At 38.6% G+C, this 22,633-nt stretch overlaps 2 protein-coding genes across 2 annotated transcripts in view; one reads left to right on the top strand and one right to left on the bottom strand.

Moving 5' to 3' along the window:
* Window positions 1–22,633, bottom strand: part of LOC135711522 (muscle-specific protein 20-like) — a 169,595-nt gene that overhangs the window by 56,649 nt on the left and 90,313 nt on the right. The window lies entirely within an intron of this gene.
* LOC135711524 (myophilin) lies at window positions 1,151–18,972 on the top strand. Its single transcript, XM_065234394.1, has 3 exons — window positions 1,151–1,359; window positions 18,384–18,704; window positions 18,777–18,972. Exons 1-3 carry the CDS (start codon window positions 1,354–1,356, stop codon window positions 18,957–18,959), a joined length of 510 nt encoding a protein of 169 aa, XP_065090466.1. The 5' UTR covers window positions 1,151–1,353; the 3' UTR covers window positions 18,960–18,972.

Here is a 22,633-nt window from a genome sequence, read left to right as displayed (position 1 = left end):
CACCCTTTACTTTGAAGGATTTTACACCGGTTTTATATATGAAATGCATTTTAATTAGCGAATTTTCACTCCAGTTACTGTAAATAAACATTATTCAGTAAGTACCTGCTCATTGGTTGTACATGTTTGTAACCTTATTTTGAATGGGATAGGAACTGAATTTTGATATATGAAAATTGAAATCAATTAGCATCTACGTCAATAATGCGTTCGTGCTTGGGACACAACCCTTAACCTTTTTCCACAAAATTTCAGGTGGATTTATTTCTTGGTGTATCTTTGTTTTTTAGTATACACTATCCATTTTGGAAAACAATGCAAGAGGTTAGCTGAACGCCAACAAAAACAAAACGATCATGATCATGAGGTGAAAACAGCACGCTAATGAATGACAATGTCTATCATCATGTATGATGGCGTATTCAAATAATAAATATACAACAACAAATAACAGTTTGCATTTTCTTGGATACAAAACTGATGATCTACCTAATGTATAAAGTTGAAGCAGCTACTCAGTGTTTGCTTAAGAGAAGCAAGTATCGAGTTAAAACTTCAGATCTGCACGGCTTCTGAATGATGAGATTAGTGCCCCTGGTAAAACAGTTGATACTTTGCTGAATCTTGTACTTAATGCTTACTGCTCAAGTGTCGAAAAACGTTATTTTGATTTACGTTCAAATTTGCAAGCACCTTAACCTCATGATCGTTATCCATCGGGTTGCAACAAAACGATATAAGAAAAGGTTTGCGCACCGGTGCGCGGCGCCACCCGACAGTGGCCAGTTGAGTGGATCACGCACCGGCAACTTTTGTTTTCTCCATCCATCCATTCATTCATCTATCCACCTCCGAAAAACAGAAAACCTTCAAACTCACGTGAGTTTTCGAGAAGGAACATTCAAGAGAAAGAGCGGAAGGAAGCATTAATATTATTAGAAGAGCTATGCGCGCGGCGCTTTGGTTGGTTTAATGCTGCCTCGAGAGAGTGCCGGAGCACACCGGTAGGTATTTTGGCTAGGTGAGTGGGTGGAAGCGACGAAGAGTCCCGAAAAAGCAGAAAAATAAACAACACCACATAAGACACATAGGCAGGCCGTCGTCGGTTCCGTTGGTTCCAAGCCAATTTCGCGAATCTCCAATCTCAGTCTGATCGCAGAAATCGGCGCGAACGGGTGGTGTACCAGAAACAAAAAATAGAACGAAACGGCACCAAATCGGTTGGTATCGGAATAGTTAAGAAGAGATACAGAACTTAAGAAAACTTGACAGTATTCCAAAGTTTGATTGACAAGTGATATACGTAGCAGCTTAGGAGGAACCGAGGAACATCATACACACACAACACACAGAATGGCGGTAATGATTTGTCATACACAATTTGTTTCGTTCCGGTGATGGGTGGTTTGAGTTACGATTTGTTTCTAAATTGAGACGTTGGTTTTGGATGTTTGTTGTTAGAGTTAGTGGAAAACGATTAATAGAGAAACATTTGATGTTTGCTAGAATAAATCATTAATTTCAACTCGATTTTAAGCAAGCCATCATATGTTTGCAATATTGATATGTTTGTTTAAAGTGTTGAACTTTTTTCATCAAAAACCATTGATCAAATTTCTTCAATATAAAGTATGAAATACAAGTGAGAATAGAGAAGAGATAATTTGAAAAATTCAGTTTTCGAATTTTCTGGTGACTTTTTTAAAACTCAAGTTTTGACAGAGATATTAAATTCTGAAACACTCCAAAAGTACATAACTGCTTTTATATTGCTGAAAGACGCCATTTAGTGCCATCACGAGTTTCCTATTTGAGTAGTGACAATACAAGTGCCGATAATTTGATCAATGACAAAAATTCTATTTTAATTTGTGTAGCTCATTTCCTGGGCAAATGTCCTATTTTCAAAAACAGCTACTGAATAGCAAATTTAGGTACAGTCGAGGCTAGTATAAAATCTATAATATTCATCAAATTTTCAAGTCAAGCTGCCAGTGTCGATGAACTGTTTGGTTCATATGCAGTGATGCCAAAATTTCGGAAATAATTTGAATATAAAAATTGCTATAATAGAACATAAAGGATTTTTCGATGATATTAGATCAGTTTTCCCATATTTATTTTTGGTAGTTCACTAAACCACATGCTGGTTAAATGTGATGGAATCTTATTAAAAATATTCCAAAATCATTGCAGATGGCAACACTGGTTGCAAGATCTGTAGGCGTTTTCCAACAATTGCTTTCTCATTTCATGCATTTTGACGTTTCACTGCAATCGGCAATAATGGACTTTTTTGACGTTTGGGAACTGCACAAGTATTAGTGCAGAACTTTGGGTAAATTATACGTATTAGTGCAAGAAAACCTTTGAATTTACCCAAAGATCTGCACTAATATTTCTGCAATTCACAATCATCAGAGAAGTCTACAGCAAATTGTTGCTGTACGATAAAATATTTCAAGAATGAATTTGCAAATAGATGTATCTTCTTTTGTAAACAAAGCTTAAAAAATCAATTGATCGAAATTTTTAGCTCGTCCACGCAACATAACAACCACCATCATCAATGAAAATTCATCGTAAAATAAGCCTTGCTCTGCTTCATGGACTAAATGTGGCTCGAATATTAGTCAAACTTATTCAAGTTCGAGCAGAGTTTTCTAGTTTTTCTCAGTTTTTATCCTCAGATTCGAGCGAAAGTTGAGTAAACGGAACTCAATTTTGATATGGCGAGTGAGGGTGTGACAGAGCTTAGTTGTTCAGGTGTTTGTTGAAGTTGATCAAACTAAAATCGGTTAAGGTTTTCGAATTTTCTCTGAAGTGTAAAATCATAATAAACACAAACATTTTGTTCTGTTATAAGCAAAATACAGGAATCCTACATGTTTAAAGGGACAAACTCTTGCAAACTCCATGATCTATCGAAACAAAAGAACTGTATTAAATATCATAGGATGATGTGTTTCAATGAAAATATTATATCTGATCAGGATTATTTCTGATATATACTAACACTAGCATAATGGAATGACGGAATATTCAAGAAAACCAACATCGCTTACGCCTGCCCTCATGTAAATCAAGATAAGCCAGGCCAGTGCAAGTCATACAATCTTCTTCTTGTTCTTATTCGCATTTCAACTCAGTGTTCTAAATGCACTTCCACTGTTATTAATTGAGAGCTTTCGATGCCAATACCAATGCATGAATAGAGTCATACAATTAGACCAACTAATCATTCGAACCAGCCTTTTCGGAAAATTCCCTCCGAATCCAAACTCCATTGAGAACCTAAAAGCTTCATCTCATATCCAGAACAACATGTGAAAAGGGCATACAAGCTTTTTGTAAACAAACCTTCTTATGCCCTTTTCTCGCCACCCATATGACACCAACGCAAACCTTTAACATCACCGGGTAGGGGACACTTTCCCCTTCCCGATGATATTGCTGGTTTGCGTGAGCGACCCTCGATTGGTGAGAAAAGGGCCTACAAAGGTTTGTTTACAAAAAGCTTGTATGCCCTTTTCACATGTTGTTCTGGATATGTTATACATACGAGATGAAACCCTAAAAAGAATGATGAGGGCTGAAATTTTCGCCGGGAAGCATAAGAAGAGGAAAATGTCAAATGGATGATGAAAACAATCTCGCTATTTCTGAAAGAACGGATAGGCTACATTTTAGTATATTCACGCTAGGAGTGATGTTCTCCGTGAGAAGCTGAGCTCCGATATCTTCGTATCCTGCTTCCGATCACTGACTTCCTTCAGAAATGTTGGTACTTCACTCCTCACCGGGTATTATGTGTAAGAATTCAAATTTAAATACGTTAGAAACACTAGCGCCGCCATACGGAATGTTGTGACTCGAGTTATCACTTTTTGCGATTAATGATTAAAGTGAACTGAAATTTGGGTTGATCTTTTTGACCGTGTATCCAAATGAACTGTCAAATCAGTTCAAAACAAACAAGACAAAGCAACGAAAATTAATCGAGTTTCTGCGGAACCATTATTTTCGAATAAAAAACTAAGCTTTTTTACAGTTTCCTGTAGATCTACAAACGTTTTTCGTTCCAATTTAAACTGGGCATAGTAGTCAGGAGCCAAATTGACTTTTCTTGCGTTTACTGGCGGCGTATCTTCGAATAATTCAGTAAGGGTGTGAACTCCAATTAGCCCTCATTTAAATTCAGAAAAATGTGGTAAGATTTGAGCACTGCTTACCCTGCATCCGTTCTTCCAGGAATTCGAAAAGCCTCCGGGGGAAGTGGTCGGAACATAACTTTTTCGTTGTAAGCGCTTGAACTCAACGTGAGAAAAAAATCTCTTGTAGTTCGGGCAATTCAACATCCTTAGGAAAATTGTGAAAAGATTTTCGCTTGGTAACACCTTGTTTATTTGCGCACCAATAAAACTCACACTTGCAGCCCATGTTTTGATCGGTTTTAAACAAACATTGATTTGCTCACAACAATTTTGATATTTATGTTAATATGACGTCTGCCGGTCATGGACGTCGATGGGCAGCGACACTAGCGCCACCACGATATTGCTAGTTTCAAATGTCTATTCTAGTTTCAAACTGCTATAAAATAGCAGTTAAATTTCTTACAAACCTTAGGAATTTGGCTTGGATTTCTGTTCCTCTCTGTCCTTAATTCTTCCTTACTTGCCTTCACGGCCACTTCAAACCAAGATTCATCGCCCTTCTTTTTTCATTCCTTTTTCTCCTCCTTCTGACCGATCTGCTGGGATGGAACTTCTTCGACGTCCTTACTTTGCGAATCTTCATCCGCCTAGATATCTTAGATTTATAACTGATTAGTTGGACGTTGGAAGTATCTGTTCGGATCTCGGTTTGGATTGAATTTGTTGTCCATGTCGTACTAGATGATCTTGATGCGCTTAAGCACTTCATCAGCTGGACACATCTCAGTTTTTCACGGACTTACAATGATTTTGAAAAACGAATCTGTGCTATGTTGTCAAGCAGCTGTCCTGTCACAATGTAATCGAGAACAAGTTCGACAATGCGAATTTTTCGTCTCTGTTGTTCTTATGTAACAGTGAGTGTGCCGTCAAAATCGTTGTTATTTAGAAACAGTGGGAGAATGAAAAAGATTGCAAATTCACTTTGCCAGACGACTTCTCCATGACATTGGGCCTGTCACCGATATATGTCACTATAATTAGAGATTTGATCCGATAGTTTAGAGGTTTGATCGATGAAAACGGAATTATTCATTATTGCTAGAGATTTAAGAGCGTTTATATCGGATAAAATGGATTTGATCGAATATAATTCAAACCAGTGTTGGGAAAATATCAGACATCAAATCTCAGGAAAGAAGAAGATCACGCAAAAATCAACATGCAAACAACTACAGTTGATATTTTTCTTACTTTGATATCACAGCTCGGAATATCAAGCTAACAAAACTCACCAACTGCAAACTATGGTGCAATTGAGTTTCATGATTTTTGCTTTACACCAAAACGCAACCAAAACATCCTTAACGGCTGGTAGCAGTCGCTTCGTGTCTGCCAACGTTGAAGAGAAAAGCGAGATAGCATTATTATACCTTCACTTTCTAAGAAAACGAGGTGCAACGGAATAATTTTTGCGTCGATTCCACTATCAGCTTCAATTATACAGGTTTATTCAGATCTGAGTGTGCATTAGCGGAGTGGAGCAAATTTTGCTTTGGAATGAGAGAGACAACTATTACTTCTCTCCCTCTCGTGCCTTCGCAACATCTTGCCCCGTGCGTGAAATATCGCTCAGGACGGAATTCACCTTACACGTGGTGAATAGGCTCTTTTCATGCACCATCAATTGGCGTTGACGGCACCGTCGAAAAATTTGCTCTTCCAGCAAATTTAGACAGTTTCTTATGGGAATTTTCGCTGGAGTGAAAGGATAGTACAAAGTCAGCCATGTTTCACGCACAATCTGACGTTTGCTTATGGATTTTCTCATAGGAGTAAAGAGCTACAGAGTCGCCGTCAACGCCGATGTAAAGTGCGCTAACCGATTTTGAGAGGAAAGGTCATCCAATATGCTCTTTTCATGCACCATCAATGTAGAGTGCGCTAGCCGATTTTGCGAGGAAATGTCATCCAATCCATTTGTTTACATCGTAATGGCGATTTTCAAAACTCAAAATAATGTTCATTTTATTGCACAACTTGCAAATTTCCATCGGGAGTGGTCTGATTTTTCGTTTATCTACAGATCTGGACTGATTTCCAGCTGAAATAACCACACATTAAAAAGTCGGAAGATCATAACCGCATAAATCTTAATTTTTCTCATCAAAAATATATGGAAGCACCAGCCGGATCACTGCAAACCCGATACAGAATACCAGCGGTGGATAAATTAATCAGACAATGTGAACATATTTTCCTCTTCCTATGCTTCACGGTGAACATTTCCACCCTCATCACTCTTTTAAGGGTTCCCCTATTCACCGCTAGAGGCTGAAACAATAGTTTAGTTTCTATTGGATTCGCCTATAGCCTCGCAATATAAAAAAAATCAAGTAAAATCAATATCAAGCATGATATTTTGCTCTAATATCACGGGTGATTCTGAGAGCGTATGAGAGTGGAAAAATATCAATTTGCTAATGAGCATGCCATCACTGAGTCAAACCATTGAAATTAAGATAGTTTTTCGGCGAACTTAGGCTAAAGCAAGGACTTTCGTCCTCCTCGATAGTGCCTTAATTTATGATCTTCCGGATTTCTTGTGTGTGAATAGTTGCGGCACTAATCAGTTCAGATCCGTGGATTAACTAAGACAATTACCGATGGAAATTGGCAAGATCAAGAATGCTTTAATTTGCGTTGTGAAAAATCCTCATTCTGATCAGTGTTGGAAAAATCATTTTCAAAAAAAGTTCTATCACAGCTCATTGCAGAGATAAATCCCAAAGGAACTTCTCACAAAAAGTTCGCGAACGAGAGATGATAAAAAGTTCATGAAAGCGTAGAGCGAGAGAAATTTTCATTTCGTATCGCGAAAGATCTTTCGTCTCTCCATCTCACATCATTTCACACGTACTCGTGATTCGAACCAACCAAATATCCCCTCAGCTTTGTTCTTTTTTTCCAGCGAGTAAAGGTAGGCGATGATCATGCGAGAGTGTCTGTTTGTTTTCTTCTCGTTCTCCGATATTTTTCGCATCCTTCACTTTAAATACCATTTCCAGAGAACTTTGAGATTTGGGTGTAATTGCTTTTGTTAACAAACACGTCATTCAGCGATTTCTCACGAATCAAAGCACAATCTAGCGAACTATACTATACCAAATGAATCATTCCTCTACCTGTCAATGTTGTTAGTTTTTTAGATTGAACTTTAATTCACGAGAAATCGGCGAATTAAGTGTGTGTTTACAAAAGAAATTACGCCCTAATCTCAAAGTTTTCCGGATTTATTTATAGTTTTAGTTCTCAATGCAACCAGCTAATAGTAGATACTTGTAACTCAGTGCTGTAAATTTTCATATCATTCGATTGAAGATGAACCACTACAACCATTCAATCAATCCTGTGTAAACGAATTCTCACATGACCATAATTTGAAGAGCCCCTTTCTCATTCGAAGCTCATTGTCACTGTCAATTGAGTCACTCAGTATCATTTGATATACGACAGTGGAGTATGGAAGAAATCCAGGAAAATGGTCCCGAACAGACAAGTCGACCCGATGTCGGATCAATGTAAGGCTAATTTAAGGTCGATGTCGACCCAATGTCGGGTCAATGTCGGGTCAATTTTGGGTTTATGTCGGGTCAATGTCGGGTCAACATCGGGTTGGGGTTTGATAGAAGTCAGGTTGGTGTCGGGTTGGCTTAGCTTTTTCGCCGGAATGTCGACCGCAACTGATATCACCCATTCGGAGGAGGTCCCCTTTGATAGCGAATAGCTACTTTTCTCATTTTCATCAAAAATGTTCAAATGATTTTGAGAATTTACAGCACTGGTAATAGCACAGTGAAAAAGTTCACCACCACCTATATTCCCAACCATCCCCCTGCATATAATTATTGCATAAAAGCTTACAGGAACGATATTACGAACACTAGTCATGAGAGGAGCCATGCATTAACTGTATTTCGTGAAAATGAGGATACATTAGGCGCTCCTCCTTCCGCAACCCCCTATCCTGAGGAACGGTTTTAATATAAAAATTGCTAGTCACAAAATCTTACACTACCCTCCCCGTTCCTCGTTAATGTCGCGTTGACACTTGTGCTGATTCATTCATTTTTTTTTTGCCAGAAACCAATGCACCAATCAATCAGTTGCACAAAACTGTTCACATCATCCTGATAACGGCTACTTTAAACAACAGGCGCCAGTAGACAGCCAGGTACCAGACTTATCAGTCTTTAGAGATTGTATTGATTTACTCGGGATAGCTTTCTGTCTATAATCTTTCCCTTGTGAAATGTGCAGTGCAATTTTCAAGAACGAATGTGGTGTAAAGAGATAGAGAGAAAAAATGATCTGATATTTTTCGTATCCTCACGTTGGTGATTCGAGTTAAAAAAGTTCGCGATATCTCATTCTCTCATCCCAGAAAGTTCGCTCAGGAAATATTGGAGTGTGAAACTAGTGAGGGAAAGTTCCCAAGAGAAAACGTATCGCAAGCGAAAATGATATTTTGGTGAGAATTCCATCACTGATTCTGATGTAAACAAACGGTTGACGTTTCCTCTCGAATTCGTCTGGTGCCCTCTAGATTGGTGGTGCATTGAAAAAGCCTACACAGCAACAAAAAAAAAAAAATGTAATTTCGATCAATGTAATTCAAGCTGATGTTTGAAATCAAGAGCAAATTTTCATTATGTCGTAAGTAACATTCGCACCAATCCGAGAAAAATAAAGTTTTGTTTTGATGACCGAAAAGTTATTCCTATTTCCAAGTAAACACATATAATCTCATAGTGATAGCAATGTTTAACATATTTAGCAGGGTTTTAATCATACAAATGCAAATCGCTAGCTTTCATGCTAAAAAATACTGGTTTTTGAGTCAAAAGTTATTATACGTCGTTTGGTGGCCCCTATTGTTACTTAAGTCAAAGTGTATTTACCAGGATATTCGGGAGAATTATCCATTACGTCTCCTTACGTGCAGCCCATTCATCATTTTAGGACCACCGAAATCATCTTAGCAACAAACAGTTCGATTTATTCACTTTAATAATGAGAAAGCGAAACGACGAAAGTACACCTCTCACGGGTTTCTCAGTGCTGTTACTTAAGGCAAACGGCATCTCCATAGAAATCGGATGACGTAAGTAACATCGAAAACTATTTTGATCGGAAGGTGATTACGTCAAAAAGCAATTCGACTGGTAAATAAATTTAAAAATGGGATGTGATCATATATTCGGACAGTATATAGTGTAATAGCAGGAGCATCGATTGACACTGATAGCTCGACTTTGTTTACCTTTGTTACATTCGACGTAATGAAAATTTGCTCTTGAAATAATGATGTTATAGCAAAAAGCAGATACAATATTACATCAATGGATGTAATTTTGTTCGCAAAATCGGTGTACAACGTACAACGTTATATTACACAACCGATGGATTGACCTGGTTGCAGCAGTTTGGATGTAATATTCAACATCTTTTTTTTCTGTGTATAGAATTGGTTCACCTATGGCCGGACGCCCACTGGTGTGGCGGTGATGTGGCATCATACAACTTGTCAAAACATAATGTCAAAGTCGTGTGGCGTGTGACGATGATCCTCTGGGTGATGATTCTCTGTAAGAGTTAATGTTTACTAAGCATGATATAACCGACTAAGAATAATTGATTTTTCTGTTCGTTAATCGATTAAACGATTGTTCGAATAAATATCTGACACCACTTGATGAATACACAAAAGTTTTCAGCAAGTTCAAGATCCGTTTCTTAGCTTGATTTACACCACAAGAAGAGGTCCTGGGCATGGCAATTTTCTCCCCCTTAGAAGTTATTTTCTGACTGTTTCCGAACTCAACGCTAGGGGTAGAAATTCACCCAGTTCTTCTACATCTTACATACGAAACACTTGTTTTTATTTCTATTATACATATTTTTTTCCCTTGAGCACATTTTGGGACCCAGCTCCGCAAAAAAAAATCTACATATATAGGACCCATTCCGAATAATTTACTTAGCCAAACGCTAATTCGCGGCTTAATTTCTCTGGTAGGAAACCGTAAATCGTAGGAAATCGTAAAGTTTCACTGAGAAGCTAATTATCCCAGCTAACCAGGTTTACACTAAAGACCTAGTATACTCAACAAAGCAACTATGTGTCGTCAAGGTAATGCTTTTTTACCCATCTTGAATTATTATTCAGTTGGCTCGTCCAATATATTTGGTTATGTTTTGTCAGACGCAATTAGGTGTAACAACTAAAAACGTATAGCGTCTAGGGAATTGGATTTTGGTCAACCCTCAAGGCCGGCGCACAATGCATACGTTTTCGGGTTTTTTGACAGAAAATGCATGGGCTAACTGTCGAAAAACCTGAAAACGTATCTATTGTTTAGACTCGGAAAATTAATCGCCAAACATGCCAAAATGCAACATCAAGCATTAAGCAACCACAAGTTCGAGACTCTATTTAAAATTAGAAATGAACAAACCAGCCTCTAACTACACTAACTACTAACTACGCTAGATTTTTGAAACTAGCGAAGTCTGTGATACTTATTAATAAGTTGATTAAGAAATATTTTCCTGAATTTGAATGAAATCCCCTGACATTACCTGATTTTCCAGGTTTCTTCAGGTAGTCGATACCCTGCCTCTCCAGACAACCAGAAGTCGTATAACAATGTACAGACAGTATCGTAAATAACCACCGTTTATGTAACTTTCGCATATAAGTATGGCATACTTCCCATTATGTTTAAGTTAACTCGTATAGACTTCAAATTTCCGACTTATATGCGATGAATCATTTCTCCATCGTACTATAGTACAAATAAAATCGGATACCTTTGGAGTTTTGAGGCTTGCTATAATTCATCATAATTTCATTAGAATAATCTTTAGAATGCTCTTGAACTAACCTTTAGAGGTTAGATTTAGATTCCGTTGGATTTTCGCCCCAGAATAACATTCAGTTTTGACTTAAAATTCTGATAGAATTCTGCTTTGAATGCTGCTTACAACCACCATGGGAATTTACACATAACTATTTCTGCTGTTCTCTAGGAATTCTCCTCAGCATTCCCTACATAATCTAACTCCCTTGGAATGCTCCCAGAAGTTTTATGATATTCCCTGTAGAATTATTTTGGAGCCCTACTCGTAATTCTCTTGAAAGTATCCTCAATTTACCTTAGAATTCCAGTAGAACTATCTTCAAATTCAGTTTTCCTAGAATTCATATAACAGTTCACTCGAAGTTTATATAATAATTCCTTTGGAGTTCTGGTCATATTTTTCATGAAACTGTGGTCAGAATTAGAGAGGGTCTAGTATTACAGCCATGCCGTAGCAAAACGATATAGTGGTTCTCAGAATTTCGTGAAAAGTTGTAGTTATGATGCTTATCGTAAAATATTACATTTTGATCTTTGAAATCGGCCCAGTGGCTCAAAAGTTATGAATTTTTGAATAAAGTTCTTTTTGAAAAAATATCGATTTTTTTGACCGCTTTAACATGAAAATGGTCACCCTAATTACAAAATAAATAATATTTTGCGGTAAGGAACACAACTACCACTTTTTACGAAATTCTGAGAACCACTATATCGTTTTGCTATGGAATGGCTGTTAAGAGAGGAGAGGATTCAAAACAAACTGCCTTGGCAACCTATGCCTAGTAACACTGCCAAGGCAATTAAGATAGATGCTGCCTGGTTGGCTCTGGCTTTGACAGTTAGTTTGGCTCAATATTAGCCTGTCCGCCCGTCTCTTACACTAGACCATGCATAGTCAAAGCTACTATCAGGTTGTAATTCAAATTCCCTTGGAAGTCTCTTCAGGTTTCTTTGAAATTCTCCTCAGAGTTTACTTCAGAGTTATCGTACAACTCCCATGGAATTCTCTGTAAAATTACCATGTACACATGTATGTAATTCTTCCAAAACCTGCTTTTGAGTTCTGAATAGAATTCTTCTAAAGTTCTCTTCACAAAGCCCATGGAATTCTTGTCAGAATTAGAATTCTAGCAAACATTCCAGAGTTCAATAGGAGCTATTTTCAGAATATACTTGGAATATCTATTTCCCTGGATGAAATTCCGAGGAAAATATGTTGCAATTTCGAAGCATACTTTTTTTTGCCGTAGCCGGAATAAGGGATTATTTTCAAATGATCCGCAATTCTTAAATTTGATCTTCTTCGCTAAAGTTTTGGTTTGAAACAAAAGAACTTGTGGGTATTTTTTTCTCACCGCGTCATTTTATTTTTCCTTGATTTGTTTTCCGTCGATCTTGTTTTTCGTGCTGAGCACCAATGCTACCGACGCCAGGGAGCTCCCACAACTGGACCCTACCCCTATCGACCCATCAACTCATGAACCGGGGACCAACGGCTTTACACTGGAGTCGCTTTTTACGCGGTTTTTTTTTACACGGTTTTTTTTTACGTGGTTTTTTTTTACGCGGATTTCGGAATTTACGCGGTTTTTTTTTACGCGGATTCCAGAATTTACGCGGTTTTTTTTTACGCGGATTTTGGTTTTTTTTACGCGGATTTCAGAATTTACGCGGTATATCGCTTTTTACGCGTTTTTTTCTTACACGGTCTTTTTTTACTCGGTTTTTTTTTACGCAGATTTCGGAATTTACGCGGTTTTTTTTTACGCGGATTCCGGAATTTACGCGGTTTTTTTTTACGCGGGACGTATCACCCGCGTAAAAAGCGACTCCAGTGTACTTCCCTTCCCCGTGATCAGAGATGTTATGCCTCAGAACATCCCGGCGGCTATGACTGGGATTGAATCCAGGCCTGCAGGGGTGAGAGTACACCACCGGCGCCGCTAACCGAGTCATTTTGTATTTGTTTTTATTCTCACCAAATATCACACGCAGTTATGGCATAATCATTAGTAAATTGATATTCTCCCGCTCTCATACGCTCTCAATATCACGCGTGATATTAGCTACACATCAAAAAATTCTGAATTTTACTGGCGATGTAAACATCCATGCATGCAAACATTCATACATGTAAACTTCCTTTTCACGTAAACTAGCAACTTGCAAGAAATGTTGCAAACAAAAGTGGACAGTTGCATACAATATATGGGATATTACATGACATGTCTCATAAATTTACACGATCTATAATCTAAACTTTTATGATATATGACGCTCCATTTATGTGCATCATAGTAACGGAAATTTACACTACTTTTTTTTAGCTGTGTACTTTGCTATTGCGAGACTATTCACAACGTGTAAAGATCAAGCTGAAATGGTTCCGTTGCACATTCGTTTATTATCAAGGTGGGAACCAGTTCCAACCCAGTGCGAAACCGAACTTTTTGTCAGTGCGAACCTCAACCTGAGCTGGGTTTTAAAAACAAACGATCAAACTGACGTTTGTCAGAAAACAAGCAGACCCAATCTTGATACCCGATACAGGTTGGAACTGAATAATAAACGAATTAGCTATTAGAAAGATAAGGCACAGACAAACAGACATAACACTTGCTAGTTGTTCATCGAACAAGCATTTAACGGTCAATTTAAAAGTATCGTAGTTGGTAGTACCGCCACCTGTGGCGCGCATAGTCAATTCCCTTGCGTTTGACGTTTACACACTACCGCCATCTGTTCAGCGTACTACCTACAACAGTGTACTCAACAGATGGCGGTAATGTTTTAGCGACGATGTTTTACAGTGAGAAATATTCAATGTGTTATGTCTGTTTGTCTCTGGATAAGGTATAATAATGCTATCTCTTTTTTCATTTCACCGATGGCAGGCATGAAGCGACTGCTACCAGCCGTTAAGCTAGGTTTAGACAGAGCAAGTCAACTGATCAAGTCAGTTGAATTCAACTGACTTGAACGCGAATCGAACGTGTAAACCATGCCATTCAACTGACTTGATCAACTCACTTGAATTGAAAAAAGTTGAACCAGGCTCAACTTTTCAAGCCAATTGAATTCAGCTGAGTTGATCATTTGACTTGCCTAGTCTAAACCCAGCTTTAAGGAAGCCAAAATCATGAAACTCAATCTCACCACAGCTTGCTGAGATTTGCAGCTGGTGAGTTTTGTTAGCTTGATATTTCGAGCTGCGATATCAAAGCTTGCAATTAGGTGATCCAAGAGACGTTTATCAGTGAAACTGACAGCTAGAAATCTAGAGTGTGTGAGTGATCTGGTGTTAATGGTGCTGAATGCAAACATAAACAAAGCAGAAGTTCATATGAGAATAAACTGCAAGTTCTACTGTGATCTGTCAAAAGTTCTTGGTAAACAAAAAAGTCAGCTGATCGTAACTGTCTCGTGGACAGCCTTATATCAACCGCAGTTGTTTGCTTGTTGATTTTTTGTCTACGAAAACCCCGAAAAAAAGCTTGTTCTTTGGTAGAATTTGATTTTTTGGTTTCTTTCCAACACTACAAGTGGAGATTTCATTGGAAGGTTTTATTTTAGTACAAAGCTACGGCTACGGGTTCACCCAGGCGAACAAAATTACCCTTGCTCGAATTTATCAATTGTACGGCAATATGCACATCAGCTTGAAAGTATAGACCAGGAAGTTTCTTATTGCCTAAATGCTCATAGTTCATTCAAAGCAATAGCGCAGTTCCACGTCAACTGATCCTTTTTTTTCCACAAGTAATTTGTATTTAGTCGAAGATGCTTAACGTCAATATCAGACTTAAAGTGAAGATGATGAAACCACAGACAAACAGACGTAACACATTGAATATTACTCACTGTAAAACATCGTCGCTAAAACATCCGCCATCTGTTGATTACACTGTAGTGGGTAGTACGCTGAACAGATGGCGGTAGTGTGTAAACGTCAAACGCAAGGGAATTGACTATGCGCGCTACAGGTGGCGGTACTACAAACTACAATACTTTTAAATTGTCCGTTAAATGCTTGTTTGATGAACAACTTGCGAGTGTTATGTCTGTTTGTCTGTGGTTTTATTTTAGTACAAAGCTACGGCTACGGGTTCACCCAGGCGAACAAAATTACCCCTGCTCGAATTTATCAATTGTACCGCAATATGCACATCAGCTTGAAAGTGTAGACCAGGAAGTTTCTTATTGCCTAAATGCTCATAGTAGATATAGAGTACTATTCGCAGTCGCTACTATTTACCTATTTATTGCACATTCAAAGCAATAGCGCAGTTCCACGTCAACTGATCCTTTTTTCCACAAGAAATTTGTATTTAGTTGGAGATGCTTAACGTCAATATCAGACTTAAAATGAAGATGATGAAACCATGGAACTATAGAATTGATAGTACCATTCTAGAACGGCAGTGTGAAATTGTATATTGAAAATATCAAGCGAGCAAAGGAGAATTTTGAGGAACGTACGAATCCCTCGTCACCACTGGCAAAAGAAATGATCGTCGATTCGCTCATGCACCTCCGATGTGCGGAACGGTTCTATCCATTGTTACACACTTAAAACTGCAGCTATTGTTTTCCACTACCACTCTCTCGGTACCATTCGACCAATAACAGTATGATTGAAGGTAAGCTCCCATCTAGAGTTGTGTTCCTTAACTAATCATGTTTTGATTAATTCATGCGTGATATAAATATCAGAACGAAACTATCAATTACATACTAGCATCTCCTCATTCGTTCACTTTAAGTCGGATATTGACGTTAACCATCTCCAACTAAATACAAAATATTTGTGGAAAAAAAAGAAGTTTCAAATTTTTACTTAAAGTTTATATTCTACGATTTTGATTAATTTTAAATGTCCGTTGTGTCCATTTAATAATGGTTAACATTTTTGATAAGCTTTCTAATCATCAGTTTAAAATCTTAAAAATGACAGTTTCACGTCAAATGACGAATCGGAAAAACTAGACCTTCTCCGATTTGTAGTGATTCGAGATATTGGCATATTTGAATTTGTAAACAAACTCGTCAATCCCGAACTTTTTGCGAATACATGCTCAATATCGGAATCTAATAGCACAATCAATCGGCTGAGGAATGATTCCTCTATCATTTGGTATAGTTTGTTTACCGGATTGAGATTTTATTCGCGACAAGTCGGCGATTGAAGTATTTGTTTACAAAAGCAATAACGCCTAAATCTCAAATCACTCTGGAATTGTGTGTTAAGGGCAATCATTCGCACTTTTACAAAAAATCGGCCATTTTGGATGTTGTAATTTTGTTCAAAATGACGTCTCTGTCATTTTTCAATAAATTGTAGGAAGAAAGACTTTACTGTTCTAAACAACTTTATCTCAGACGTCCTTTCGATCAGGAGTGATATTTTCGTGCTAAAAAAATGAAAAAATGACAGACGCTATTTTGAAAAAAAAAACAAAATCTAACAGCTGATTTTTTGCAGAAATGTGAATGATTTCCCATAACACACAATTATGCAAAGTTTCATTCAAATCGGAGAAGGGCGAGTCAACATTTTATTTTTTTGGAACTGGTCAAATGTACTTATTTTTTTAGTTTTAATTTTTTTTTTGATTTATTGACGAAAATGTGCTATCTGTTTCAGAGTGTATTTTTTATCTAAAAAGGCAAACCAATTTCCTATAAATTATTCTCAAATGTCATTTTGATTAGATGAGCCATTTTCTGGCTATGATTTATTGAAAAATAGCCAGCCATTTTGAAAAAAATAATATTCCGGCACCTACTTCCCAAGTAATCATAGGCACGTTATGTCATCTTTTTGGCTATACACAGCTGAACAACGGTTATACCAGTGTTTGCAACTTCTGATGAGGCCCATATATAGCCAAAAAGGTGAAATAACGTGGCTATGGTTACTTGGGTTGGTTCATTGCCTCTAGCGAACAATTATGCGAAGTTTCGTGGAATTCTGAGCGGTAAAATCTGAAATTTGATTCGCTATTCGGCCTGGAATGGCTCATTACCAGCGTGGATCAGCTTACCATTCAAGCGCCCATTTCCATACCCAAGCACCCATCCATAGATTCAGATTGGCGCTCAGATTATTCTGCGTAAGCCGGATTCGTTGGGTACATTCAAACAGTGGCATGCCCTGTCGTGGGCATTTCTCACGTGAATCAAATCATAAATGGTACACCAAATGGCCTGCGATAAAATCTTTCGACAAGATTCAGCTAAAGGTATATCTACTTACTAACAGATATGATGTATGGAGCTAATCAACTCAACGGCAAGAATTTGTAGTTTCGAGAGAGGCATTAAATTTCAACCGAAACCGTTTCAGTAGCTTTTCCAGTTACATATTTGCATCATTCAACGAATGTAAACTTAGTGCTAATGTTCTTCGACTCATAAAGCATCAAGCCGCAGTGCGCTAGGAGTTCGTGACTTTTTCACATTCTCGTTAATTTTAACACTTTGTAGCGAGTGTACTTTCTTCAACCGTTGTTGGTTTAAACCACCAAAATGAAAAAAAAAATGGGGCCGATTTACGACCGGAACGATTTTGAGAGAGCCGTACCAATTAGCTACCCTTTTGAACGAATGTGGTACCATCTTTCGATCACTTTCCGTTAACGCTGTATCAGTCGCCTCTTCATCAACCCAAAGATCACACCGTCTCAGCTAGAGGTTCAACCATCCATTAATTTACCTCACACGGCAGCACCCGAAGCTACTTTTAGGTTTTTTTTTTTGGCGTAAAACAGTTGCAATTGATGAGAGCTAATATTTTCGCAAAATTGCTTCTTTAGCGTGAGAGTTAGCAAAAAAGCACTTGATACGTGTTTCAACATGGATGGAAACAGATGTCGGTCGATTGATTTTTTTTACCTCGTCAACTGATATTTGCAAAATATCGCCTAGCATCTTCTTGGGGAAATATTTTCTTCAAAAATGGATCCGAACAAGCGCGCATACAACACAATTTGCTTCTCGATGAGGGAGCGAAATGATCGTGATCGACAGGTGTATCGGTTTGGCACTAGCTAGCTTCTGTGGGGTGGGGTGTTTGTTGCCCGTGCATATTCTAATTCAAACCGATATAGGTAGTCTTGAAATGTTTAAAACGTGTTGTTTATGTTGGATCTGTGTACACTGTTTGTATTATGGATCTAGGTCGTATTTACACGAAAATGGCTTTGTTTTCATCCTAAATTCTAGGTACAGATTTTCATCGTCTCAAACTAGTCAAGCCTTATCGCCGCTAATTCAAATCATTATCATTCGATTTCCATTGCAGCCTCGCAACAAGGAACAGGAACAGGAAGTTCTGGAATGGATCAGCGCAGTGCTGGGTGAGAAACTGCCACCGGGGGCCTACGAGGATGTACTGAAGGACGGCGTTGTCCTGTGCAAGCTGGCCAACAAACTGGCACCGGGTTCGGTGAAGAAGATTCAAGAACGTGGCACAAACTTCCAGCTGATGGAGAACATTCAGCGATTCCAAGCCGCCATCAAGAAGTACGGCGTCCCGGAGGAGGAAATCTTCCAAACTGCAGATCTGTTCGAGCGACGTAACATCCCCCAGGTCACCCTCTGTTTGTATTCGCTTGGACGAATTGTAAGTCCAGATATATCTCTGAACAACCGTATCGATCCCATAACGATCACAATTCCTCTCCCTCTGTTTTAGACCCAAAAACACCAGGAATACACCGGACCAACCCTGGGACCGAAGATGGCGGACAAAAACGAGCGTACCTTCACCGAGGAACAGCTGCGAGCCAACGAGGGTCAGCTGAACCTGCAGATGGGCTTCAACAAGGGCGCTTCCCAGTCCGGCCACGGTGGATTCGGAAACACGCGTCACATGTAAAGCCGACTGCCTACTTCATTCACAATCACAACCACCAGCATCACTCAAGAAATGTATGTCAGAAGTGCTATCTCAATCTCTCCGAAGCAGCGTCGCATGGAGCGCAAACATCATTTCGCAAATCTTCTTAAAGATGTACTTTTAATTTGTAACTATTTTCGTTGTACGAAATCAACGCGCGCGATCCGGCGGCAACAGCAGTTGATGCGCGGGGAGGAAATTCAACGAGAGCTCTCATTTAATCGTTTCGTTCCTCTGCTTTTGCGGCTTTTGCGCGCGCTCTATACTTTTAGGATTATATTTATTTTTCCAAAAAATTAAGAAAAGCATCTCAAATTCTCAACCGAACCGAAGGTTGAAAAACACAGGCCCCAGGCGAGCAGCAGCAAATTTTGCAGTCATTGCTATTAATAGTGCGCGGTCGGAAAACGCCAGAATCTGAACGGACGGACGGACGTTGCCTTTTTGATGGACACCCACGCAGCGTTTTGTATGTACAAGCCAAGAACCAACAAAAAAAAAAACGAAGGGAAAGTAGAATACATAAATAGGTGTTTTTTTTTGGCATGTGCGTCGATGTCGATGGAAGAATTGCGGTGGATGCAACTGCTGACGTGCCCCGATGTCCGATCGTTAAAAATTTCACTCATGACGTTTGCTGTGTCAGGTCTGCTTTTACTTTCTGTCTTAACTCTTACTATTATGGTCATTATTATTATTATTATTATTATTATTTATTAGCACTCTTTCTATTTGGGAAGCAATAAATCAAGAACTGAATTGTACCGCTGCAGAGAGCTGTTGATTGAAATGGACAAAAGAAAGCTTTTAGGAAAAACAATGAAACACACTGTAGAATGTTATGACACTTCATGACGTATTTTTATGCAATACTTAAGTGAATAACTCCACAGCTTCTAAATGATCATAGTGGCTGACTCATTGTTTGCTGCACTACCTCGAGTATCAGATTCATTGTTGTTTGTTTTGTTGGCGGATTTTCTAACACTTTTTGGATGAAGGAGTTTATGTTTGCCCTCTCAATGGGGGTTGAACTATAACCACATAACACAAGGGGAATTTGAACATCAAATGTTGAAGTTTTTCTTGGACTCATACATGGAAATCGATATGTCAAAGAATGTTTAACAGTTTTAAAACAAACCAGACGAGGGAATAGTCAAAGTTTTTTGGAAATGCTCTGTATTATTAATTTTTACCACAATCTATAATTACCAAATGTATCTTTGGAACTATGATTTTACGTTCAAATAGATACCAGCTATTGATGTTTACAGTACAGAGCGAATGAACATATTGCCGATTTTTGACATAGGATTACATTTTTTGGCAACATATTGGGCGTGCAATTTAAAAAAAAAACCCAAAATCGACCGCATTACGAAAAGAGGTCAGGTTTTGACCACATATAACTCTGTCAATAGCAGATGGATTTTAATTCTAAACAAGTCAAACGATTGGAAATGTATCCAACATTCTGCTTTATTAATTTTCAATAGATCACTATTGAAAATTACACAAATGTACAACTGTTGCAATGGTAATCAAAATTATCATCGATTACTTGCAAAAAGCGATTTCCTTGACACAGATTTAAAAATCTAATTCCATGCGGTTTCACTGAACGGTGTCCGGTCGTCGGTGTCAGCAGCAGCAGTGCTTTCAACAGGTGGCGTTGAACATTGTTCTCCAGTACACAACGAAAGCCAGCCTGCAAGCAGCGAGCTGCGGAGCCCACATAAGGAGAAATAAGCCGCACCGCTATGGATCGGAATCAGTAGCTCTTCGTGAGTCCCTGCGGGTCATCTAAGCCAAGCGCGTCACCCTTGCTGCAAACAACATACAGCTCGCCAGCATCATACATGTTGAACACCCTAATAGCTCAGCATTACTCAACCATCACGACAAAACGGTCCTTTTCAGGACCACCATAAATTTGTTAAAAAGTATTTTTTGGACATTTGTCTAGGTCATGAATTAATCATTTTGTCAAGCTTCTGCATTCATGTTCCATCAGATGTCACTGCAGTTGTTTGCGGTGACATCTGTAGGAAACTACGCATAACCTGTTTTCCGTTAATTGTTCACAGAGGACAGTGCAGTGCAAAATATATCTGGTACCTCTATATGTATACACTTATTTATTTATTTATTTATGTTATGGTCAACATGTAAAATATTCACCCCAATGACAGTATACTTTTTCTAGACAAATTATCATAAAATACTCTAGAAATTGCACTTATTTCTAAAACGGGAAACATTGAAGTCAAATACATTGTAGCACTTATCAAATTAACGACACATCCTCCGCATGGGCTCATTCCATCCGTAGTTGGTTCAGGAAAGCATGCGATCGTAGATTACGGCGGCGGGTATTGATGTCGATACTACTCAGCAGTGTAGAATAATTAACGTTTCCCTGAAGAAGATCACCGACGAAGCTCGCCATTGCTACGTTACGTCTCGCATCCAAAAGTTCTAAGTTGATAAGCATACAACGACTCCCTTAGCTCAGTCGGTAAAGGCGCAGACTACAAAGCAAGACCATGCTGGAGGTGGCTGGGTTTGATTCCCGGTCCGGTCTAGGAATTTGCTCATCCAATTGATCAAGCTTAATAACTTCTGATTGACATCAGCAAATCGCTGTATGAAGGGCCAAAAACGAATGGATGGATTGATCGTCAATTCGCCTATTCATCGCCTTGGGACAGTAAATAATCTCCTTCCAACAACTTGATCAGTTAATTGGTCAGAAAACGAGTCATCCAACAGGAAAATGCCTCAATGAACGGAAAGAAGAGCCCGCCCTTTATCCACGAAATGTTAGCAACAGGGAGTTTACATTTTCACTCTCCCCATCCAAATTGCTTCAATTGGGTGCCCTGGTGGTCCCTCCCCTTCTCAGTATTTATTGGTTCATGTAGTTTTAAATTATTTTTTTTTATATGCAAATGCTATAATTTTATAATTACAGTGACTTACCTAGGATGATGCCCTAATTGATGCTTACCACCGTTGGTTACTTCTTTTGAATTCTCTTGTACTTTTTCTCTACCGCTTCGTATTTCATTCCGTGCTTCACCGGCAATTTCCTTCCGTAGATCGTCCTTGGTCGATTCTGACATGATTTGTTGTATAATGTTCATAATTATTATACAAATTATGATCATGTTCATAGTAGGTCATAAAAGTGTATCCGTGGAATTATCACCAATGGGATAGTGACATCTGCGTGAAAAATAGCCTTGACTAAATAGTTCGATGATGTCAGTTCCCATATGATTAAATCTAACATACAATTTCAAAAAACAAGTGTCGGTCGCAGCATGAAAGTAGTTTGATTTTGATCCAGAAATGATGGATTTTAATTCTTAATACGCCAATCGATAGGAATTTTGTCTATGAATCCGTTAAAATTAAGACTATCAATTAAAAAAAAATTACCGACGCCAGGGAGGCAGCTCCTACACCTGGACCCTACCTATTGAACAGGGGACTAACGGCTTTACTTCCCGTGATCAGAGATGTTATGCCTCAGAACATCCCGGCGGCGCCGACTGGGATTGAACCCAGGCCTGCTGGAGTTAGGGGTAATCACGCTTACCACTACACCACCAGCGCCGCTATCATTTTTCAAAAGGTCACTATTG

This window comes from Ochlerotatus camptorhynchus, unplaced genomic scaffold (genome assembly GCF_037179485.1).
Source record: "Ochlerotatus camptorhynchus isolate MF236.1 unplaced genomic scaffold, CSIRO-AGI_Acam_v1.1 ptg000433l, whole genome shotgun sequence".
In the NCBI taxonomy this organism is placed as follows: Eukaryota; Metazoa; Arthropoda; class Insecta; order Diptera; family Culicidae; genus Ochlerotatus; species Ochlerotatus camptorhynchus.
Note: the sequence above shows the minus strand (reverse complement) of the source record. Positions and strands in the feature narration are given on the sequence as shown.

What these genes read in the sequence shown, in the direction of transcription:
- LOC135711524 (XM_065234394.1), top strand. An exon ending in TGTATTCGCTTGGACGAATT is followed by an intron (nt 18,705 to 18,776) that starts GTAAGTCCAGAT and finishes CCTCTGTTTTAG; the next exon opens with ACCCAAAAACACCAGGAATA.